The 24,075-nt window shown below is 42.5% G+C and overlaps 1 protein-coding gene across 2 annotated transcripts in view; it reads right to left on the bottom strand.

Moving 5' to 3' along the window:
* The window catches only part of Strip2 (striatin interacting protein 2), a 44,993-nt gene extending 22,134 nt beyond the window's left edge, over positions 1-22,859 (bottom strand). Inside the window, exons 1-16 of one of the 2 annotated variants that reach the window (XM_005331113.5) lie at positions 22,648-22,858; positions 17,531-17,600; positions 12,950-13,024; positions 11,604-11,738; positions 10,202-10,322; positions 9,369-9,437; positions 9,060-9,166; positions 7,984-8,111; positions 6,615-6,818; positions 5,154-5,389; positions 4,677-4,742; positions 3,947-4,010; positions 3,162-3,233; positions 1,437-1,511; positions 692-789; positions 107-233 (exon numbers count right to left, since the gene is read on the bottom strand). In XM_005331113.5, coding sequence (XP_005331170.2) covers positions 107-233; positions 692-789; positions 1,437-1,511; positions 3,162-3,233; positions 3,947-4,010; positions 4,677-4,742; positions 5,154-5,389; positions 6,615-6,818; positions 7,984-8,111; positions 9,060-9,166; positions 9,369-9,437; positions 10,202-10,322; positions 11,604-11,738; positions 12,950-13,024; positions 17,531-17,600; positions 22,648-22,776 — 1,776 coding nt within the window. In that variant the 5' untranslated portion in view covers positions 22,777-22,858. Of the gene's footprint in view, positions 1-106; positions 234-691; positions 790-1,436; positions 1,512-3,161; positions 3,234-3,946; positions 4,011-4,676; positions 4,743-5,153; positions 5,390-6,614; positions 6,819-7,983; positions 8,112-9,059; positions 9,167-9,368; positions 9,438-10,201; positions 10,323-11,603; positions 11,739-12,949; positions 13,025-17,530; positions 17,601-22,647 lie in introns of both variants that reach the window. The other variant, XM_078040504.1, reaches the window with a different exon arrangement.
* Between the last annotated feature and the right edge of the window lie 1,216 nt (positions 22,860-24,075).

The following is a 24,075-nucleotide window of genomic DNA, read 5'->3' as shown; positions in this document are numbered from 1 at the left end:
AGAAAAAGTCAAAAGATGCTTAGTGGGACTATAAGGGCCCTTGTGTCCTTCACCAGGGCCAGGAAAACACTCAAAGTACTGTGGAGAAATGCTCCTAGATGCTCACCTGGTAGATATGGTTGAGTTTGAAGTGTTTGAGGAGTAGTAGGAGCAGGGCAGCAATACTTTTTACTATGATCTCCTTGTGCCTATTCACATCAATGCCTAGTTTCATGCTCTGGAGAACAGTGATGCTACAATGGAGAAAGAAGTCAGTGTAGAAGGTAGCCCCAATTGGAGGGAGGGCTATAAGAACACAGGGATTTGGGTCAGATACAATGATACACAAGAGAGCCAGAACCTGGAAAACTTGAACTTCTATGCTAGGAAAACCCCCAGAGTTCCCACTTATAAACTTGTCTGGAGAAAAGCTCCACTGATCTCTTTGTTGCCATATCTCTCTTTGGCAAACTCATCCCTCAGCAATGTCCACCCACATACTCAGGCAGCCAATAACTGGCACTGAAATCAGACCCCCCAGTGCTGGGTTTTTAAATAGAGCACAGTAGAAAGCCCTGCAGGAAAAGGGGATACTGATGGGAAAGGAGAGACCTCTTTGAAGACAATCCCTGTGTTAATAAGGTGGGGTAGGACAGAGAGGCCTTGCAGACAAGACATAATATCTAGCAGCTGCCCCAGTGGGAGTACTCACGGCATCTCCTCAGGCAAGACATCGGCCAAAATATTGATAGAGTCTGTCTTAGCCTTGGAGGTTGGGGCTGCAGCCAGGAGAATCTTAAGCAGAGCAATCTGGGAAGTAGAAAAGGAGAAGTCACATTTCTTCTACCCCTCACCAGCACAATGAAAAGTGTTTTAAGCATTTCTCTTAAGTTCTTCTTTCTGTGACCAAATCTCCCCCGCATCCAGAAGTGCAGAGGTGACCAGTCCTGAGGTTTGCCTGTGAGACTAAAGAGGAAGCCAGAAGGGAGCTTACATACAGTTTAGCTCTAAGATTTCTCTTTCCAAAGGGGAGAATGGAAGAAGTAAAGTGGGAGGGGCAACACACAGAAATAAGATGGAAGAGGCATAAGCCCAACTTTGCCTTTCTTTTTCCTTCTCTAACTCTGAAAACCATCAGCATTATCACCACTCCCAGCCTGAGGATCTCTAAGACATGACAGATAGTGGCAGATCTCAGGATTCTGGTACTTACCTAGAAGGTTGGCCCCTCAATGCATTCTATACAGAACCCATCTCATTCTCCACTCCTCCCAAAGAAGGACTAGGGAGAGGAGCTCTGAGACAGGCTCAGAATTCTAATGTATTAGAGAATGCTCTGTATGTGGGGCAAAGCCTCAGGAAAAAATTCAAACGATGGACAGCTCAGTCTGAAATGGTTCTTAGCTGTCTCTTTCTAGCAGCAGAGAAGGGCAGTTCTGGCCCAGCCATCTCCTTACCATGTATTGGGGGAGGCTGTACAGCATGCCTTGGTAAAGGATTTCACATGGTGTTTCTGGTACCACCTCTTCTCCCTATGGCAGGAAACACATAGTTTATCCAGGCCACTTTCTGGGTAACCAAAGGCCACATTTTCTTGGTTATAAGAGGCAGAATGAAAAAAGCATCAATGTGGGAGTCAGATCTAGGTTGCTATCCTGGCTGTGCTAATGACTTGCTATATGACCATGGATAAATGACCTTTCCTCCCTGAGCCCTAGTTTTCTCTTCAATCAGATCAGTGGGTTGGCCTGGATGCCTTCTGAGGCCTCTTCCTATCCCAACAGTCTAAGAATCTTGTTTTCTCATTATTTGCAACTTATCTAGAATTTTTATTTCCATGTCACATGACAGATCAAGAGTCAAAACTCCCACCTAGGAGTTGGCTCAAACTACTACTTTGCTGGACACACACAGAACCACTCTGGATAAACATGGGTTTAACTTAGGCTATTGATACTCCTGGGAAAAGATACCCCATTCTGAGATCAATGGAGAGCTCTAGAATGCTCTACGAGGCAGAAAGGTGGGGTAGGTGGCTCAATAGGGAGGATTAGTAAGGGAGTTAAGTAACCTATAGCCAGAGAGCCAGAAAACAAAACAAGGATGCTTTTTAGGTGGATGAAAACTAATTTTTCCCTCTTCATTAGTCTTACCAATATCACTTTCTCCTTTCTGATCAGGCCCTTCATGCATGTCTGACCTCTTGATGACCCTAACTTAGTCTTTATCAGAATGGGGGTGCAGGTACTCAAAAGGCTGCTTAGACCTCAGTGTCATCTTTGGCAAATACAGTCCCTCCTCCATGAAGGCCCCTCTGTTATAGGGCAAGGATCAATGCCATGAGACCCTGAAGCAGGGTGGAGTGACTGGGCCCCTTCTATCCTACATTACTCAGCTAAGGCTTACTGGACATAAGTCTTAAATGGGCATTCAACAAAGCCTGGAAATCCTGGCAGGTGTGCCTTTCTCTTCCCCAAAAGGCCTACTTCCTAACTTCTTCCCTGTCTTCAAACCCCCTTGCCCATAATCTCTCAATGGCTTCTGACCCTACTCCATGCTTCATGAAGAAAACAGAAGCAAACAAAAAGACACACCATCTTTTCAACATCAGATCTGCCCAGTCTCTGACTGCATTCTTTTATTCTACCTACCCTGACTACCCAATCTAAAGTAGTCTATTGGGCTGAGGATGTAGCCTGGTGGTAGAAGGTTTGCTTTGCATACACAAGGCCCTGGGTTCAATTCCAGCATCACCCCCCCAAAAAAAAGCTACAAAATATACCTGTATATTACAGTAGTCTACTATAGATGCTTCTATCATGTTATCCTATTTAAATTTTCTTCATTGTATCTATCATTCTCTGATAGCCTCATTTATTTATTATTATCCATTCTTCTCCTTTTTTTTTTTTTTTTTTTTTTGGTGGTGCTGGAGATTAAACCCAGGGACTTCTATACACTAGATAAGCACTCTACTTATATACACACTGGGCTATATATCCCCAGCCCTGTTCATTACTTTCTTCCCAAACTTTAAAATGGCATGGAAGCAGAAACTTGGTCTTGCCTGACACTCAGAAAAAGACCAACAAGCTAAATCAATGCATGCATATATGCTCTGTAACAGTACTGAAGACAGAGTCCCTTCTTCCCTCCTCCTGTGCAGGACCCCCTTGGCTCACCAAAGACATGGGGCATTTCTCTAGTTCTTCTTCATTTTTGATCTGCACATCTGCGATGGAGACATACTTGTGCTGGTGAAGATAAGAAGACAAGGACTGAAGGCCTCAATCACATTATTTAACTTCTTCACTAACAAGGAAATGTTCTACTGTGGGTCTGTTACTCCAAAAAGAGATGAACTCTTTGAAGGCAGGAGTCTTATTAATCTTGGTATCAGCAGCACTGATCAAAGTGCTTCACAAACAGTGTTTTTATGTATGACATATTTCTACCTTTGTTGAACAGCAAATACCTAAGCATTTACCTTCAAACAAAGTGCTAAGGGAAACCAAGAACAGGTTTTTGCCCCTAGACCACTGCCCTGAGAGTCTTGATGGCCATGCATGTGTGTATGGAATGGTGACTCCGTACTCTGTGCTGACACCCACATAGATGTGGAGCAGATTTCTACCCAATCTTGGGCCTTTGAAAGTAAGCGGACCTATGGGGAGAGAAAAGTGAAAGGAAAGGAAAGGAAGCAAGGAGTGGGAAGAAAGAGAAGAATGGAAATAGGGAAAAGGAATGAGAGGAAGAAAGGAAAACTTTTTCATCTATCTGAATGTAGTAAACTGGATAAGTAGAAAGGGATTTGGTTTTCCCTATTTGGCCAAAAGGCCTGCAGGGGAAATGGAGAAGGTCCTGAATGTGTCTGGTAGAAGAGCTCCTCCCAGTACCCCAAACCCTGGTAATTCAACTTGCCTTGATGGCTCCCTATCCCTGAAGATTGAGAGCCCACCCTGGTCACCTGCTTTAGGGTCTTCACACTTTCATGGATGGGTCTGGGTAATCCAACCAAGGTATCTGTGTCCCTGTGAAAGGCCAGAATCACCAAACCATAAGCTTCAAAAATAACAGAAAACTACCCATGCATCCTGGAGTCACAGGGACAATGCCACTTTCAGCATCTACCTCTGATACTCTGGACTTTCTTCTGCAAGCTTCCCCCATCTTGCTTCAGAACACAAAGATAACAATGGCACACAGAAGTTTTCCTGAAAATTAGGAGATTCCTTGGAGACTCGCTTGGTCTGGCAGTGATAGGTTTCTACTTTAAAGGGTATGCAGCCCAAAGACACTTTTGACATTAAAACCCCAATAACAAAGCCTTCTAGGTTTTGTAGAGGCCAGTGGGAGGCTTTCATGATAGTGAGGAAACATGGGAAGACTGGATCTGTTATGACCATAATCTCCTCTTCTTCATCTAATCTAACACCCTCATGAGTAAATTTGTGCCCAGTTGGGAAATGACTTGTTAATTCAAGATGCTATGCCTCACTAAAAACACAAGAGTTCTTTGAGGAATCTGGAAGGAACCCAAGGAAAAATTTCCACAGAAAGAATGCAAAGTAGTAACTGGGGCCTGGTGGTTCTAGGGTACATTATGACTACTTGAAACACCCCTCATTGCAAGCCACCTGCTCCTCTAGTCCCCTAGGAACCATTTTATAGCCAGTTTTGACCACAGAGTCACTTACTGCCCCAGGGTGAATCCGATGAACTTGTTCCTGCTCATCTCCAAGAAGTGCTCAATGTCCTTTTGTCTAAGAGGATGGTAGAGAGAACAACCCCAGAAAAGGGAAGAAAAGCAAACATTGAGAGAAAGAAATTTTCTGGGCTCTTGCCCCTCCAACTGGAAGCTTGGAGCAGTGGGGGGACAATGGCAATCAACAGAGGGAACTTCAAATCCAGAAGTTCCGACTGTCAGGCCAGATTAAAAAGCATTGAAAAAAGAGTACTCCAGGGGTTGGAGTTGTAGCTCAGTGGTAGATCTCTAGCTTGGCATGTGTGAGGCACTGGGTTCAGTCCTCAACACCACATATAAATAAATAAATAAATAAAAATAAAGGTCTACTGACAACTAAAAAATATATTAAAAAAAAAAAAGTATTCTGCCTTGGACCTTTGGTCATTGAAACTCCAAAGCTCAGGGTCCCTGGTGTAATAAAACCTACCTGACCTTTGGGGCCCAGGGCAAGCCCTTGGGAAAGGCCACTCTCTCAGCTGAGAGGGGTCCCTGTGAAGGTGGAGGTGGCACCAGAGGGTCCTGCTCTAGCAGGTCTAACTCTCCATCTAAGGTTCGTTCTCCATCACCAGCAGATTCCTCTTCCTCCTCTGTGGCTGGATCCTCAGTCTTGAAAAGATCCCTTTCATTGTAAATATCGAGGCTATCCTGCTTAGTGAGGAGTTGCTGGAGGTTGGGGGAGGAAAGCACATTAAGATCTCACCCTGAGCACTGTTGTCTAAAGCCACCCTCTTCCTACAGCCTTCCAGACTTTAGGGAACATGGAATCGGACCCCAGCTTATGTGAGAAACATTCTGTTTCTTATCTTGACCTTATAGCCTAAGTAGCCAACCCCAGGACAAGCAGCCCTCTGGCAACCATGTGGCTAGGAACAGAGCATAGATAATCCTAAAGTTATAGTTATTTAGCTTTCAGATAGCATTGATGCCTTTTTAAATTTTTTTGCCAGAACCTTCCTTCCTAATTATGATCTGTTGAAGTGAACATTCAATTAGTTTGCCTTATGTAAGCATACTCCAGCTGGCTGACTGAGGAAGAGGAGCACAGAAGATTGCTTCTAGGCAAGAGAAGCAAGTTCTGAATTTCAAATTTTGTTATAGAAAGAGATTGGACAGAAATAGGCCAAAAAGTTAACAGTCACTGCCTCTTGTTGTTAAGTTGTGGGTGATTTTTCTTTCCTCCCTTTGTCACATTTTTATATTTGTTCCAAATTTCTACAATGAGTAAGCATTACTTTATAAAATAAAAAACAAAGATCAAAAAAATTCCACTGCATATAATGCAAATTGGATTGCTAAGCATGACTGTCTGGCTCTGTTATCTTTAGTTGGTGGACTCAGATAGGTCAGGCAGATATTTTCATGGGAACATGGCTAAGTCTCGGTGTATCTTATTCTGACTTTTTCAGGACTGTACACTATACCTAAAACCTTAACTAGTCATCTCTTGACTGTAGGTTTGTGTTTTCATGGTCAGACAAGAGTATGACTGGCTCAAGAGTGAATCTTTCTGCTACTAAAAAATGCTAATACCTAACCTCAGACATGAATTTGCTGGTAGCCCCTTTCAGGTTCCATATCCCCAGGACTCTACCCCAAATAATGTTCAGGATGCTTAGGAACTTCATTCATTGAGGCCCACATCAATGATCCTGAAGAACTCATGGCCATGATATGATATCACAGAGTTCCATCAAAGACAGCACAGGGGCCTGTCAGGGCTGAGTATAGAGGACAAAGTAGAGATTCTAAGGTTTTGGGTTGATCACAGGGCCCACCTGGAGCAGAAGCCAGGTAATTTACTTCCCTTTCCTACCATACCCAGAATGGTTTAGAATCTTGATTCTTGGCCACCTGGTGTTGCAGTGCTACTGTATGCTTTGGTCCATACCCTTCGAGAACCACGACGGCCTCGCAGCTTGGAGGGTGGTGGTGCCAGCTGAGATTCCCCCAGGTCAAGAGTGTAAGAGGGTGGGGAGGCAGCACGCATGCTCTTCACCACCTGGATACTGTCCTCGGCCAGTGGAGGCAGGCCCAATTCTGCCCGCTTCTTTATTTTGAGAGTCTGCAGATGCTCAAATCCACCAAGGGTAAACTAAAAGAGGAAAGGGGCAGAGAAGAGAGAGGAAGGGCGGGAAGTCAGAGATAGTAAGGTCAGGGAAACATGGATTGAAAGAAAAAGTCAAAATCTCCAGTCTCTTCAGATTCCTTTCTAAATAAGGAAGTAGTAAAACAGCAAGGGGCAGACATGGTTCCCATTTCAGTCTAAGGAGCTCAGAGGTCAGGATAAAACCCTATTTACTGATCCAGGGTTGGAAACAGAAGTTAGAAAGGGAATTCCTGGGAGCCTCCCCTGAAAAAACAGAAAATGATCTTGGTTTATTAAAAATTTTCCACTTGAGCTTACCTTTTCATAAATTATTTTAATTTATTTTTATTTGTTTTTGGAATCAGGGATAGAACCCAGGGGCACTTAACCACTGAGTCACATTCCCAGTCTTTTTTAGTTTTTGAGACAGGATCTCAGTAAGTTGTTTAGGGCCTCACTAAGTTGCTTGAGGCTGGCTTTGAACTTGTGATCTTCCTGCCACAGCCCCGAGAGTTGCTGGCATTACAGGTGTATGCCACCACACCTGGATTTTTTTTTTAAATCTTACTTTTTAAGAGGCTCATGAAGATGTTATGAGCCCACAGAATTAATTTCTTCTGCAGTCAAATGACAGTTCCCCCTATGAGGCCTGCCTGAAGGGTATGTTGATCAGGCAGTCCTGTGGAATGGGAGCCAGAGATGAAGATTAGTTGAATATACTTGCAATCATATACTTACCAGAACTTCATTTTGTAAAAAAAAAAAAAATTCCTTTGTTTATCTGGAGGGAGTGCAGGCATTAGTCCCAACATTTTATAGCTAAAGAAACTGAGACACAGAATTTCCCAAGGTTCCTTAGAATGAATAGAACTATTTCTCCCAATTTTCAGCCAGTATTCATTCAATGAAACATTAGCTCTATAAAGGGAAGGTGCCATTAACACTCCAGCTCATGGAGTGGCATCTCCCATTTGTCCAACAGAAACAGTAACCTGCTCTGATATAGAATATCTGATGTCTTTAGGATGGCTTTGTTACCACGTCTTCTTAGTTATTGACTAAAAGCTGGTCATTCTGCTGCCTAGCTCTAGCTCCTGGAATCAGACTAGAAGAAATTGAGGTTAGGCATTGTTGATCTGATGAGATGGAATGGGAAGGATCGGCGACTCACCATAACCACTTTCCAGAGCAGAAGAAGGACCTTTTTAATGGGAAAGTGGGGGGCTAGGCCACTGCAGAACTTGGTAACCATGGAGAAGAGCAGAAGGGCAAAAGGTTCCTCATTATGCATGGAGAAGCCTGAAAGTATAAAGAAAGACAAGTGAGAAAGTGAGGATGAAGTAGCTGAAACCCTGCCCCTGTATCCCTGATTTTGAACCCACTAAGGAAAGTGCTTGCCTATTCTGAAGAATACCAGAGTCTTTGGTCCTGAGAATGAGTCTTAGTGAAACTCAGAGGGAAGGCCCTCAAGAGCAGAAAGGGAGGCTATAGAGGTAAAATGACTTGACTCCAAGAGCTTAGGGTGATGCTTTGTGGATAAATGCCAAACAGTTATTTTGGCATTTATGAGGATATTGCTTTCTGGCTGAAGGAATTGAGATATTTCGTGGAACACATTTCACTTTCCCACATCAATAAATGTATTTTAAAAACCTCATGCAAGCCAGGCGCAGTGGCACATGCCTGTAATCCCAGCACCTCAGAAGGCTGAGGCAGGAGGATCATAAGGTCAAAGCCAGACTCAGCAATGGCGAGACCCTAAGCAACTCAGTGAGACCCTGTCACTGAATAAAATACAAAATAGGGCTGGGGATGTGGCTCAGTGGTTGAGTGCCCCTGAGTTCAATCCCTGGTACAAACAAACAAACAAACCTCATATGCCTTCACATCCTATCCCTGTTAGATGACCATTACATTTGAAAAGAGCTCAGTTTTCAAAGAGGTTTAACTCATTTTTTCATGTGGGATTCATGGAATGGGAAAAGGATAGCTATCCCCACTTCTAAGCATATAAAACAAGGCATGGAGAAGTTATGACTAGTTCTCGCTCATAGACACAGGGGAATGGACAATCAAGCCCAGTCCTTATGCTTGCCATGTAGTATCTATCCCAAAAGAAAGTATGTTCATTTTAAAAAGAAAAAGGAAAAATAAAAAGACTATGTTCCTATCCTGGGCAGATGTTCTACTTCCCCTCCATCATTAGCACTCCATTCCAACCCTTTCTTGAGCGCAGCCACTTCTTACTCAATTCAGTGCGGAAGGTCTCCCGTGCTGTCCTCCACCCATAGGGGTCTGTCTCTCGCTCCAGGCGGATATTTTCCACCATTAGGTACATGACACTCAGCAGTACCCTGGTGTTACAGAAGAGTCACATGAGGTTTCCAAGACAGTTCTCAGCTTGTAGTCAGAGACCCCAAAGATGGGAGACCTCCCCAGTGGGAGTCCAACCCAAGAAGACTAGTTAAAGGGCAACTTCCTAGTGGTAGGATTTGGGGAAAGGGTAACCTGGTGCTAAACATGTCCCTGTCTCAAACTCACATCAGTCTCACTTACCGGAGCTCTGTGCTATCAGCAATGGAGACAGCTGGTTTCCGAAGAGCACTGCTACAGGCCTGGCTGTTGCTGCCGGGGAGGAGGAAGACAACAGGAATCTATAAGGCCTACTTTCTTCCTAAGCTCCCACTTATCATACACATAAACAAGAACATCTGTCATTCCCTGGCTATGCAGCCGCTAATAACACTAGTCTAAAGTAAGTGAGTTCATAGTATTCCCTTGTCCTCAGCAAACCTTCATCTGTGGTGAAGACAGGCAAGGTGGGTTCTGTGATATCATTCTTATGATCCCCAATATGCCTTCCTTGCACTGTGCTGGACACAAAACAGATGCTAAGCAATACCTGATGAATAAGAAGTAGATTTTACCCCATCTAAACTGGTGGGTGACAGACATGAGACAAAATGAGGGGTGACTGTAGTAGCAGCAGATAAAGCCACTGCTAGAGCTATAAACTCTAGGAAGAATTGGGCACAATGACAAGAATTGGTCCTGTTCCTCTTGGGTCATGTTCATAAAGGTAGAACAGCTTCCTTCATGAATTCCAGAATTTGGCTGAGATGAAAAAGTTCTTAGATAAAAAAGGAGCCCAACCAGGATAGGTTCCAGGATTGAAGCTATAGTTGGGGCAAAAGCTGGGGCTGAACACAACTTCAAGAATGGAGGACAGAATATTAGGAAATGGCCAGATGGAAAGGAACTTTCAGTGAGCTTTGAGCTGAGTAGACCCAGCTCCTATAGGTGTCTCTACTAAGGAAATCATCATAGAACATGAGGTACCATCAAAGAAGAGGGTTATCTAGGCCAGCCCCTCCCCTAAGGTTTCTTACTCGATTTCCATGTGGAGAAGCTCCAGGAAGGCCGAGAAGGTCCCCATCTGATAGAGCAGGAAGCAGTTGTACCTGGACCAGTGTAGCACATCAACCTCTGAATCACATTCCCCAAAAGTGCCTAAAGGACCAGACAATTGCCATAGAAGTTGAGCAGGGACAGGTATCCCAGTTCTTTCCACCTTGCCCCATGGTTTTAAGGCTTTTCTCTAATACCCTGCCTAATAAATAGACGAACAAATGTAGGGCAGAACTTCAAAACCCCAAAGAATTTTATCAAATGAGTAAGGGGAGAGGTGAGGTAATCTCCAGAGTTAGGTCCAAAGTACTCAACAAGGGAGTTTTAAGTTTGGGTTCCCCCAGTTGTAGATCCTGAGATAAGTAAGGACTGAATCCAAGTAGTTTATTTGGGAAAATCAGTAGAGGAGTAGAGAAATGAGATAGAGAAGGCAGCCCAAAACACTCAACCCCAGAGGAAGCTCTGGAACTCTATAAAACAATTCAGAAATATTCCAACCATGAGGGGTGAGATAATCAGGCTTTTCATCTACTTACTACTGTCAGTCATTTTATGAGGTCTGCTGGACTCAGAAAGCATATTAATTACCTACACTTCCTGGCTGCAGAGAATATCCTTAGGCAAAAATACTTCCATATTGGCCACTAGTCAGAGCATCAAACCCAAGAGATGGGGTGGCACCACCTTATTTGTTATAGTTTTTCCTTTACTCAATGTCCATCTTTTTTCTTCTCCATTTATTTTTCATTTTTTACAATTTCCCAACTAGTTGGTTTGCTAACAATCCTTATATTTATGATCTCAGGGCTTATTTTCACTACTCCAGGTAGGCTATCTATCTCCTTTTCCTTTCCAACACCTAGCTAACAGGTCTCTTCTGGGAAGAGTTCCCCAATTAATCTCAATTAGTTCTAATTGTCACCAAATTACTCACAGCATCCCTTCCTGTTGCTATGTTGGCTTGAATCTTCAAAATGTCAACAAGAAACCATGCAGAGTGTCCATGTGTGATCTGTGATATACCCTTGCCTTCCTTCAGTGTTGGGGCCTACAAACAACTGAAAGACATCTCTATGCTTAGCTGGTGGTACACTGTCAGCTTTGACCACACTGACTCTCTTGGTAATCTTCACATATGCTTACAGTCCAAATTAGGAAAAAAGAATCCCATAAGAAATTCTGACATGCCTAATAAGGTCATATCCCAAGGGATCCAGAATAGTACCCGACACCAATTTATCTTCCTCATAAGTGTGGGTTATTCCTAGCCCATGGCAAGATGTGTCCTTGAGAGGCAAGCGGAACTTGCTTTCCTAGCACAGTTTGCCTCATTCCACTTCCCTCCTCAGCCTCTACTTGTCTCTAGAAATAGTCGGTGCTCACCTTGGGCCAAATACAGAACAGCCCTGGCCACCTTCAGTCGCCGCTCCCTACTGACCACTTCCAGCCGGTCCAGAAGTCCCATCACATAGGTCTTTTGGGCATCTTCTTCCAATTCCAGCCATTCCTTCCCTTGCACTGGGAATAAAAGACCATATACATACAGTATTGGCTATTGCCAACCCTTCTCAGAAAGGCTCCTGATAGCACCTCTGATCTCAGCCCCTAACAATTCTTTTTTTTTTAATTATACATGGATACAATGTCTTTATTTCATTTATTTATTTTTATGTGATGCTGAGGATCAAACCCAGGGTCTCACACATGAGAGACACATGCTCTACCACTGAGCTACAACCTCAGACCCCCTAACAAATATTTTTTTCCAAAAGTTTTCCTAATTTGTTATGTTTTGTAGTGCTGGGAAAACAAACAAACAAACAAACCCAGGGCCTTACATGTGCTAGGCAAGTGCTCTACCTACAAGCTATATCCCCAGCCCAAAGTTTTTCTTATTTAGCTAAGAAAGAAAAAGGAACAGGAAAAGGACCCAAAATGTTCTGTGCTGAACCCATTCTGTAGCCTCATCGTCAAAATTTTCTCAGTCTTACACATACACAGAGCCTATTCTGTCCTATTTTTCTGCCTTTCTCAAGGAGTTCCTGCTATCTCCATCCATACCTAACTCCTAATCATCCTTAAAGGCCCGAAACAAGATGACCTCTTTTACACTAATGCTCCAGTCAAAGACTCTTTTTTATTTTTCTATGACATTTAGTATTTTTCTCTTGGACTCAACTAGTTTTGTATACACTTTCCCATTGCTATAAACCATAACTTCTTTGTAGAAGTGGAAAATTTATCTTCTCCCGGATTCCTGCATCTAATACAACACATACTCACCACACATTTGTTGAATTGAAAATTGAATTGCCTTTTACCAAGTAAGAAAATGGAGATGTGAAGATACCATAGTGTGGGCACAAAAAATTGCTATTGAGAGTGGGGCAGAGTTAGAGGCAGAGGTTAAACATTAATGTCAAAGACTAAAGTAGGCATGAGGTTCCATCAGGCAAAAGGGCACTAGTCCAGCCTTGCCTTACCACCCTCTGTTCTCTTGGACCCTTATACCAGGGAAAGAAGCCCAGCTCAAGATTCTCTCGCTTCTACCCCATTACCTCTTTATTTGAGATATAGAGAATCCTGTATCCCACGTGCAAGAGGGAAGGGTATATGGTCATGGGGGAGGAAGCTGAAGAGTTATATTTTGCTATAGCCTTTTAATAGATCAGACTGGGATATCATGGAGGGAAAAAATCATGTCTCTATGAGTATGGGTCTGGGATCACCTTGAGTCTTGAAGTCTTCTTCAAAGCATCTCCTGTTAGTGGTGAATTCCAGGTTCTCAGTGTAGCTATACAATTCTGTAGCAGGAAAGACAGAACAGGGTCACATTTGGGAGACCCTAAAGAAAGGGACTGAGGCCAGGCGCAGTGGTGCATGTCTATAATCCCAGTGACTGGGAAGACTGAGGTAGGAGGATCGCAAGTTTGAAGCCAGCTTCAGCAACTCAGAAAGGTCTTAAGCAACTTAGTGAGACCCTTTCCCAAATTAAAAAAAAGGGGGGGGGGCTGGGGATGTGGCCCAGTGGTTGAGCATTCCTGGGTCCAATCCCCAGTACAAAAAAAAAAAAAAAAAAAAAAGCGGGAGGGCAAGGTGGAGAGGGTGGCATGAAAGAGCTGAACTTCCAACACATTCCTGTGTCCAATTCAATTCAGAGCCAGCTTCCTCCCTTTCAGAGCAGTTAAAAATAGCCACTTGTGTCCCTGGGTGATTAAACCATCAAACCTGTCCTCCTCCTGCCAGCTGGCTGCTGCAGCAGAGAAGGCAGCCTTCGACATTTGGTGAGGACCAGGAGGAGGATTGGAGCACAGAAGGTTTAAAGTCATCCCTCCTGTTTCTTAGGGCTGTCACCCATTCTACTTTGTCAACTCAGAATGGAACTATCCTATCTCTACAGAAAAGAAAGGCAATACAACTCCTGAAATTTAGTGGCAAGATCCTTGTGTTGTTCAGGAAGCCAGCACAAGGACTGAAAAAAATACCTGCTGATTGCTCTTCAGGGTTGGAGGCAGTTCACTCTCCCTGCTGTGTTTCCTTGAAAGGTATAAAAGTTTAGGTTTCTGTCCATAGCCACCTGGGCAGCAAACCATGTAGAAAGCAGTTATGGTTGCAAAAGGGCTGATTATGCTCAGGAAAACCTAATTTAACTAACAGTAGTCTCTAATATAAAATACAGAAAGCTTGAGAATAAAAATGTTCATTCCTATAAATACACAAATTCTAGAACATTCTACCTGTACCCTTGTCTTATAGAAGATAAAAAACTGAAATTTTAAAAATCAATAGGTGATTAACAAGAGTTCCTTAAAATCTCTATTCCCCACTCCCCTGTCAGAGATAATTACAAAAAAGAGAAATTCCTTTATATTTCAGTCAGCTGTCTAATAAGAAACCCCTTGTCAGAGCTTCTGAGTCCCAAGTTCCAGAATCTGGGAGTGACCAGAAGTAAATCTCATCTCTGAATCTTAAATAGTTTAGTCATTAGTGGAGAATGTGGATATTATATATCTTATATATTTTTTGAACCAGGGTCTCACTAAGTTGCTCAGGCTGGTCTTGAACCTCTGGGCTCAAATGGTCCCCCTGCCTCAGCTTTCCAAGTAGTTGGGACTACAGGCATGTGTAGGCAGGCAAAGATTTCACTGTGACTTACTTTTTTTCTTTCTTTCTTTTTTTTTTTTTGCGGTGCTGGGGATTGAATTTACACAAGTTCTCTACCATTGAGCTACACCCCAGCCACTATTTTTTTTATGAGTAGAGCATTACAAGCCCAGTCAGAAATGTGAACAAGGCTTGTCCATGGCCATACCACCCTGAATATGCCCAATTTCATTTGATCTTGGAAGCTAAGGAGAATTGGACTTGGTTAGTACTTGAATAGGAGAAAAATAAGCAAAAGCTCTTAGGTACTGGGCTTTGATTTTTAAAGTTCTTATTTTTTAAGTTTTAGATCTCAAGATTTCATATACAGATAAGTAAAAACACATTTAAGACACCTGTGTATCTTCTACCCAGATTAAACAAATGTTAATTTGCTATATTTGCTTCAGACTGTTCCCCAGTCTTTTATTCCCTTCTCTAGAAGTAATCACTATAATAAAATTGGTGTGTGGGCTGGGGATTTGGCTCAAGTGGTAGCGTGCTTGCCTGGCATGCGTGCGGCCTGGGTTCGATCCTCAGCACCACATACCAACAAAGATGTTGTGTCCGCCGAGAACTAAAAAATAAATATTAAAAATTCTCTCTCTCTCTCTCCTCTCTCACTCTCTCTTTAAAAAAAAATTGGTGTGTATCCTTCACATGTATACTTTTTAAAAAAAAATTTTTAGATGTTGATAGACGTTCATTTTATTTATTTATATGCGGTGCTGAGAACTGAACCCAGTGCACACACATGCCAGGCAGGTGCACTGCTGCTGAGCCACAGCCACAGCCCCTCACATCTCCACTTTTACTACACATGTGTATATCTGTAAACATCATATGATATTGTTTTGTTTGAAAAGATTTTATCTAGTGGCACACACCTGTAATCCCAGTAACTCAAGAGGTTGAGGCAGGAGGATAGTAAGTTTGAGTCCAGCCTAGGCAATTTCATGAGACCTTGACTCAAAATAAAAAATAAAAAAGGTTGGGGATGGAGCTCAGTGGTAGAGTACTCCTGAGTTCAAACCCAAGTACAAAAATGTTTTTATCTAAAACAGTATCATATTGTATAAATTGTGCTGTCACTGCTTTCCACCAACTTTTGTTTTTAGCATTTATTGATATAGAAGCATGTTGATACAGATCAACTATATTAATGGCTACAGTGTAGACTGCTGCCCATGCTGAACTAAAGTCACTTGTGTGAATTTGGGGTGATGCAAAATACCACACAGACACAGAATACCTTTTATAAGCTTCAGGACGGCTTTCCCTGGCTCCCGGCCTCAGGCTCCCCAAAAAGGGGGGCAAGAGAAGAGGCTGATGAGAGAGAGAGAGCAGTTTTGAAGTGGGCTTTTATTTGAGAGGAAGCTGTTTCTTAGGACATTCTATCCTAAGAAGGCAGAAGGGGTAGGATTACGAAGGAACAGGTGAGGGTAACTTAACCCCACGAGGTAACGCCTACTCCTGAGCAGAGGTAAAACCCAAGTTATTGTGGGGTGCAATAATTGTTTAGTATCTCTTGCTCAGGACTTAAGGGTATTTATTTCCAGAGCAGCTCCTGACAAGTAGACTATAACACTGATATACTATAGTTTATCCATTCCCCTACTGATGGGTATTTTAGATTGATTTAAATTTTTCAGAATTATAAACAAGACTGTAATAAACATCTTTGTACATTTTTTTGTGCCCAAGTGTAAGGTTCTTTAGAATATATATCTAATATATCTAATAGAATTACTGGGTCATAATAGATTTTATATTTTCAATTTTATTAGATATGACTTGTATGCAGCTGTAAACAACACATTATATTGTTCTGTTTGAAAATATTTTATCTAAGTAAGCATGGTGGTACATGCCTGTAATCCCATTGGTTCAGAAGGCTGGGGCAGGAGGATAATAAGTTCAAGTCCAATTGCCTTCCAACTTTATATTTAGCTTCCCCATACTGCTATACGTAGCAGTGCAGAAAAATGCTCATTTCTTTGCATCCTCACCAACCTTAGGCTTTTAAGTTTTGCAATATGATTACTGTGAAGTTATATCTCATTATTTTGCCTTTCCCCATTTACTAATAAAGCTGAACATCTTTTCATATGTTTGTTTATTTTTGTGGTGCTGGGGAGTGACTGCATGCTAGGAAAACATTGAATTACACCCCAGATACTCATATAATTACTGACCAGTTTTCTCTTCTATGAATTCATATTCATATTCTTTGTTCACTTCTACTGGGTTGTTCATCAGTTCTTTGGCCATCCCTCTCTCTCTAATATACATACATACATATAAACATACATATTCTGAATTTGAATCCATTGTTCATTATTAAGCTTAGTTCTCTATTTCTCTGTCACTCATGACAAAATTTATTCTCTGTGCTTATTCACAGAAACTTCTTTTAAAATGTTTGTCTTTTTACTCTGAAAAAGTATGTTTCAAGTCTCACTTCCATGTGACAGAATATTTAACTTCTGTACCATCTTCACTGAAGCTCGTTTATTAATAACTAACATTCATAACATGTGTAACACTGAGGCTCTTAATGTGAGGTCACGTTTACCCTAAGCTAAAAATCTAGACAGAGATGCAGCCCAAAGTGAAAGAAGAATGGGATCACTTAACTCTAACTCACAAACATTCAAAGGCAGAGCTCTGCTATGATGGATGCAGGTGACATGGCTAGTCTTGCTCAGCTGGCCAGTTGTCTATAGAGTTTTCTTTAGACATTGCTGAGATTTTCATGAGGGGCAGGTATTAATGGAAGGGAGAAAGATGGAGGTAAGAGAAGATTAAGAGAAAGAGAGCGAGATTAAGGGATAAAGAGAGGGTAGCAGAAAGAATGGGCATGCAAAGACATGAAGAGAGAGAAGTTGATGGGAAGAAGGTGGAGAAAAAACTGATTTGAAAATGTACCAAAACAAATAAATAAGGGTGAGCAGAAAGAACACTATAGCCAAAGAGAATTCACAAAAGACAATATGAAAACAAACACAGAGATAATTACCACTAGAGAATGGAGAGGAAAAGCAATGTGGAGAAGAGCCTTTGTTCAACAGCCACTTGCTGAGACCAGAGAAACTGCCAGAGATCACAGGCACCTTCCTCTCCTCCTGGTTATTGTTCCACTTCCTAGTGACCCATATATTTCATACCTGACAACTCTGCTGCATGCCCATCTGCATCTCCATATTCAAACTCCAGAGTGGGGCAGTCCACAGAACCCTGTAATGGAAAATTTTTTCTGGTAACTAAGGTAACTTGGGGAAAGGATTTGCAAAGGGAAATTTATACCTTCATTTCACCTTCTTCCCCTGTTGGAGGCCAAGGTTAGATCAGGGAATCAATTACAAAGTCCATTTTGGCCCTTTCACCTGAGAAGTTCATTTTTCTAAGCTAAAACTTGAGGCTTGGTATAAAAAGGGATGAGGGTTCCTACATAAAAATCAGAAAGTGGTAAAGGACATGATTTGTTAGCAGAAATGAAAGCTACAACCCATACCCTTATCTAATCTACATAAACATGGACCAGAGGGGCATCTAACTGATACCTTAAAAAATGAGATGGACAACTTATTAGAGAACAAGAAATGGGTCCTAGCCTTATTTCTGTCATTAACCCCCTGTATGATTTGGGGCATGTCTCATACTGTGGATCACAGGTCCTCATTTACAAAGAGTTTTTTCAGCCCTAATATTCCACAACTTAAGGTTGTCAAATGGGGTACCATTTCCACTCCAAGTTGAATTAAAGGCTTAATTTCCTATGATGTTGCATATATAACCATATTAAAAATACTTTTAATATAATCCTACCACTTTAACATTGAGGGTATTTTCTTTAAGTATACTTTTACACAACTTTAAAATTTTGAATTTTAGCTGTCACAAACTATGCGATCATGGGCAAGTTAATCTCTCTGTGCCTCAGTGTGGTATAAAAAAATATATTTCATCTTTGCCCTTGGTTCTTGGCACAGAGCTCCTAATAACTTTAGAACTTCTTGATAGGACTGTCTGTTATTCATAATGAGCCCCTGTCAACCATATCAGAAATTATGCTAATGAGGTGATTCATGGAGGATCCTTAGATAGTTTCAAGGCAGGAATTGGCCCTGCCAGAAAAACCAATGTGTGTTTTGAAGATATAACTTGGCACCACCCCACCTGAGTTGTGGTGACTATAGACTGATTTCAGTCACATGATCAATGGTTTAATCATGCCTAAGAAATGAAACTCCATATGAAAACCATGAAACAACTACTTGGGTGACTTTTGGGTTGGTGAACAAATAAATGTGCTAGGAGTATGGCTCTCTAATAGAGGGCATAGATGCTCCATTCTACTTTAGGCTCATACCTTTCATTTGGCTGTTTCTAAGTTGTATCTTTTACTAAAAATTTGTAATCATAAGTATATGCATTCCTGAGTTCTATCGTTATTCTACCCACTGGGGCTGGTATCTAAAGTGAGATTGAGAACTTAACATGTAGGGTATGAGATAACTCTAGGTAGTATCAGAATTGAATTGAAATGTAAAATATCCAGGTTTGTCAGGGAATTGTTGGAAATTGATGTGCTCAGTTTTCTAATCTGTAAAATGAGAATAATAGGACTTACTTCACAGAGTTGACATAAGGACTAAATGAGTTATTAGGAAAGGCACTTAGTATAACACCTAGCATTTGGCAGCACAATGTGGGTGGTTACTCTACTTATAATTTTAATATTTTATTTTAAGAGCATTCTTCTCATATTATTATGACAATTACTTTAAATAGTTACATACATGGATGGGTATCTATTGGTTTACTTAATCAATTCTCCAATTTTGAACATAAAGTTATAATACTCTTACAATTTTTTTTAATACTTGGGATCTTTCCTAAGATTCTTATAAATTCTTATAATTCTTATAAAGGGAATTTTCAACTCTTATGGATATTTTTGTGATTGTCTGTATACCACAAGATGTTTACTTACACTGCCAACAAAGCAAATCATGTAATCATGTTTAACTCTACTATAACAAAATTTCCAAGTTTTTTATTATGGGCACAATATATATGTAATATCTTTATTTTATTTATTTATTTTTATGTGGTGCTGAGGATCAAACCCATTGCCTCACGCATGTGAGGCAAGTGCTCAACCATAAGCTACAACCCACAATATTTTATTCTTATTCTGGTAAGGAGAAACTTAAAAAGCTTAATAATCCAAAAATGGGAAGAACACAACCTCAGAATAAAGTGGTTTCATTAAAAACAGTGTTTTCAGAAAATAATAAATATAATTTATATATTGTGCTAACATACAAGAACTGGAATAAAAATTTACCCTTACTATATGAGATGAACTGATGTTTTCTATTATCCTATTCCTCAAAAAAATAAAAAAATAAAAAAGTTGGTCCCATTTATAGGTTGCCCCCTACAGTTTGAAAACCACTGTTTTAAAATTTTAAATTGCATACATCCTTTGAATTCAATATAGAGAGGTTAAATTTTAGAAAAACTCACTTTGTTGCCCTTAATTTTCCCACACAACATTAAAAACTTTGTCAAGGACCTTAGGAACCAATAAACAAGAAGATCTGGCTAAAAGAAGTGTAAGAGTGAAATCTTTTTCTTTTTTCCTTCCTTTCTTACCTCTTCTCTTCATGGTACTGGGGATGGGTGGGGGTAAAACCTATTATGAATCTTCTTTTTACAGCAGGGGGTTGTTTACAGGGGTTTGAACTCAGGGACACTCAACTACTGAGCCACATCCCCAGCCCTATTTTGTATTTTATTCAGAGACAGGATCTCACTGAGTTGCTTGGCGCCTTGCTTTTGCTGAGTCTGGCTTTGAACTTGAAATCCTCCAGTCTCAGCCTTCCAAGCCACTGGGATTACAGGCATGCACCACTGAACCCAGCTATGAATCTTCTTATTAAGCAAATAATTATTCTCTAACTTCCTTTTTTAGTTCATGAGATGTTCATGTACCTTTAAGGCTTTGGAAGAGGGTAGGTCAACAGTGCCCTCTGTACCAACAGTAATTCTCTTCTAGTAATTATCTACAAGCCCTAGAGAAAAAAGAAAATAATTTCCTCTAAGGATTGTCTTCCACAGGACAGCAAAGAGAAGGAAAAAAAAAAAAAGAGAGAGAGAGAGCAGATCTGGCTTCTGGGTATTGTAGTGACAGGGGATGTACTGACAGGTACATCCTGCTGCAGTGCAAGGTGGAGGAAAGCTAATCTTTCCAGCTAGGCTTTTGGCAGGCATTGAACCCAGATAGAGATGATCACTGCAGTTGTTCATTTCCAGGCATGAAGAATACAGCTGCAGACAATAAGCAGGTAATCTGTAGTGCAAGTGGAAAGCTCTGAGTCTCCAGACACCGAGCTCACTGGCAAAAGCAAAGTACTATCAGAGCCTTTTCCTGAAGGACAACTTGATAGTTGGAACATGCCTCCTACTTCAGAAGAGATTAGGGGTAGGGAGTGTTTTTGAATTCTCTCATAGACTATATCACTCTAAAATTATTTTATTTGCTGATTGTCAGCCTCCTGCCCCCACTTTCTAGTTAACTGCACAAGGGCAAAGACCTTTCTTGTTCCCTGATGTATCCCTGGAAACTAAAACAGTGCCTGACATATCAAAAGGCCTCAATAACTTTGTGAGACTGAGAACTTAACATGTAGGTTCTGAATTAACAATGTATTGCTGAATTAATAAATAATTCATCCCCTACCATTTTTTTTTTTTTTAGCAATTTTGCAGGGGAAGGAAGCATACCAGATCCCTCAGGAGGGAGATGATGTAGATATGATCCAGAAGACAAAAGGGCTGAGCTCTTGCTTATATGAGATGGTGACTTTGGGCCGGTCTTTTCACCTCCTCTATCTTTTAAAAAGCAAGGGTTGGAAGTTTAAGTGGTAGAGCACATACTTAGCATTTTCTAGGCGCTGGGGAGGGAGGGGAAAAATAATGAAAAGGAAGATAACAATTCCTATGTGGCTTGTGTCTGATTAGGAAGCATACCTGAAATCACTTGGGAAGCTGTGAAATACTATCCAGTGATAAACTGTGGACTGGAACACCAAGACCTAGCTTTTAGTGCCAGCTCTGATGATGATGTTGATGATGATGATGATAGTAATATAGTTAAGAGCTACTATGTTACTGACCAATTAATTACATGAATTGTGTGAACATTTTAGATTCAATCATCTCATTTTGACTTTATCACAATCTTCTGCGGTAGGGAGCTAACCCCATTTCACAGATGAAGAAACTGGAGCTCAGAGAGGTTTGGTAATTTACCAAAAGCCACATAGACAGCAAAAGGTAGTGTGGGATTCAAAACCTGGTTTGACCAACCAAGAAGCTTGGTGTTCTTAGCCACTCACTATGCCAGATGTCTGATCTTGGACAAGTTAGTTCTGTCTCTTTTACTCTGTAAATGAAAGGGATAGACCAGTTGATACCGAAAGATTCTTCCACCTCTGACAGTTTCTGATCTATTCTCCTGATCCCTGCTCAGATCCAATTCTACTCTTGGATAGTTGATGAAAACTGGCTGGGTGAGGGTGTGGAGGAGTGATAATAATTCAGTCCTTTCGTCGTCCTAGTTAGGATTTCTTTTTTAGAAGAGGAGGAAGAGACCCAAATATTCATACTCCTAGCGGTATCTAGTTCCATTCAAACAGCCCCAACCTGAATCCTGTCTCATTTAACCCTTACGGGCAGGGGCCCGATGTCCTCAAGTGCTCCCCACACCCAGCGGGGTGGGTGGTGGCAGGAGACCCGCGGCCAATGTAGACCATCCTGGGAGCCCATCGCAGGTACCCCGGAGTGGGAAAGGGGCCACGCACTCGTTGACCTTCCCTCCCGCAGCCAGCTATGGCCTCCCACCCCTGAGTTTGGCCCCTTAACCTCTCTGAGTCTTTCCCTCCCCTGTAAAACCGGATCCGAATTCTTGCTTCCTGGGACGAACAAGTGAGATTAATATTTGAAAAGTATCTGGTACGCTCACTGCCGCGCTGCGTCTTGGTGCCAGAGGGGGCAGGGGAGGCCAGAGGGCTTGGGGCAAGCCCCACAGCCAGACGTGCGAAGGGTCGCGCTGCAAAACCAAGTCCCGCTGCGGTGGACCCTGCAGGCACCGGCTCCAGGAGGGCCGCCCGCGAGCGCCGGGGGCTCCCGGGCCGAGGCTGAATCACCTCAGCCGCCGCTTCCCGCCTTCAGGCGTCTCACAGCCCCAACCAAGGTTCTCCGAACTCCTCACCTCCGACTCCCGCCGCTGGCTGCGGAACGCCTCCCGGCCCTTGGGTGCCGCCGGCTTCCCTTTGCCGCCGCCGTTGCCATTGCCATTGGTGGGCGGTCCCCCGGCCCCGGGCGCCGCAGGGTCCTCCATGCCGCAGGTCAGCGGCGCGCCTCAGCGATCTCTGCCCGGGGCGACCCGGCCGCCGCGCGCCCCGAGCCGGGCCCTGCCTCTCCGCCACTATTGGCTGTGACCTCTCCCAGAGGCCCCACCCCGCTGCGCGATTGGCTGCTGGGCCGGTCGGAGCGGGACTTGGAGGAGGTGGGGGCTCTTTCAAGGAATATTTTTCTCCCTACCCCCCCTTTTCTTTTCTTTCGTTTTTTCTTTTTTTTCTTGCTTTTTAATTCCTGCAGCGTTCCTGGTGCCTCGACACTCTTAGGTGGCTCCCTGCTCCACCTCCCTCCCTCCACGGGTCCTTGATCTTAAGGCGGTTTACGTCTTCGCTTCTCAATGGGTGTCTCTCAGCGCTCTCCCCTTCCAAACAGACATTTTCCGGGAGCTCTAGTCACCGCTCCCTGCCCCACTGCGTCTGCATTTCCCTATTATCACACCCCAGATCCCCAAATCCTGGCTGCTGCATACGTCCCATATTCCGCTTAGCCGAAGGGGAAGGTTGGCACCGCCGGGTGGAAGAACTCGCTCTCTAGGGAAGCTTTCTGAAGAGAACGCATCCCTCCCAGAGTGAAGGCTGGCTAGGGGACTGAGGGTTCAGAGTAGGATTGGTGCTTTGAGGGCTGCTCCTGGTCATCTTCCCTTCTCTGCTGTACGGGCACCTTACTCATAGTGTGAATAGACAACAAGCCCTTCTTCCTTTCCTTCCTTTTCTTATAAGATCCTTCCTAGGGCTCAGAGTTACTAGGGACAATTCAAGGTTGTGTGGTTTTTCATCATTTATCCAAAAAGCAGCTTGTGGCAAATATTTTTGGCAGCTCTGACTTGGTAATGGACTCCAAACAAGCACACTGAAGGGAATGGGTGGAACCAGACCACTATCCACAGCCCAGTTCCTGTAGGAAAGGATTTGGGGACTTTTTGAACTGTGCTTAATGCCAGGCAGGCATTACACTAGGCACTTTACAGGTATCAGTCATGCCTCTGACAGGTTATGCTCACGAATCAATTATTATTGATGAGGAAACAAGTACTCACAGAGTACTCCTTGCGGGCAGTTCCCAATGTATCATATTGTATCTTGTCTGTGTCCTGCCTATGTTGATCTCTGAAGGAAACTTTTGTTTTCTTGGTTGACTTCGGTTATTCCTTAAACATTCTAGTTATCACCCCCTTCTTTTTCAGAAAGCCTTCTTTTTGACACTCCTCTTTGCCTTGATACAAATCTTAGCATTTCCCAAAGGAATTATTCCCCTTTTCCATATCTTAGGGATAACTCCA

This window comes from Ictidomys tridecemlineatus, chromosome 2 (assembly GCF_052094955.1).
Source record: "Ictidomys tridecemlineatus isolate mIctTri1 chromosome 2, mIctTri1.hap1, whole genome shotgun sequence".
NCBI classification, from domain to species: domain Eukaryota; kingdom Metazoa; phylum Chordata; class Mammalia; order Rodentia; family Sciuridae; genus Ictidomys; species Ictidomys tridecemlineatus.
The sequence above is the reverse complement of the archived record's forward strand: the minus strand, read 5'-3'. Positions and strand labels throughout refer to the sequence as shown.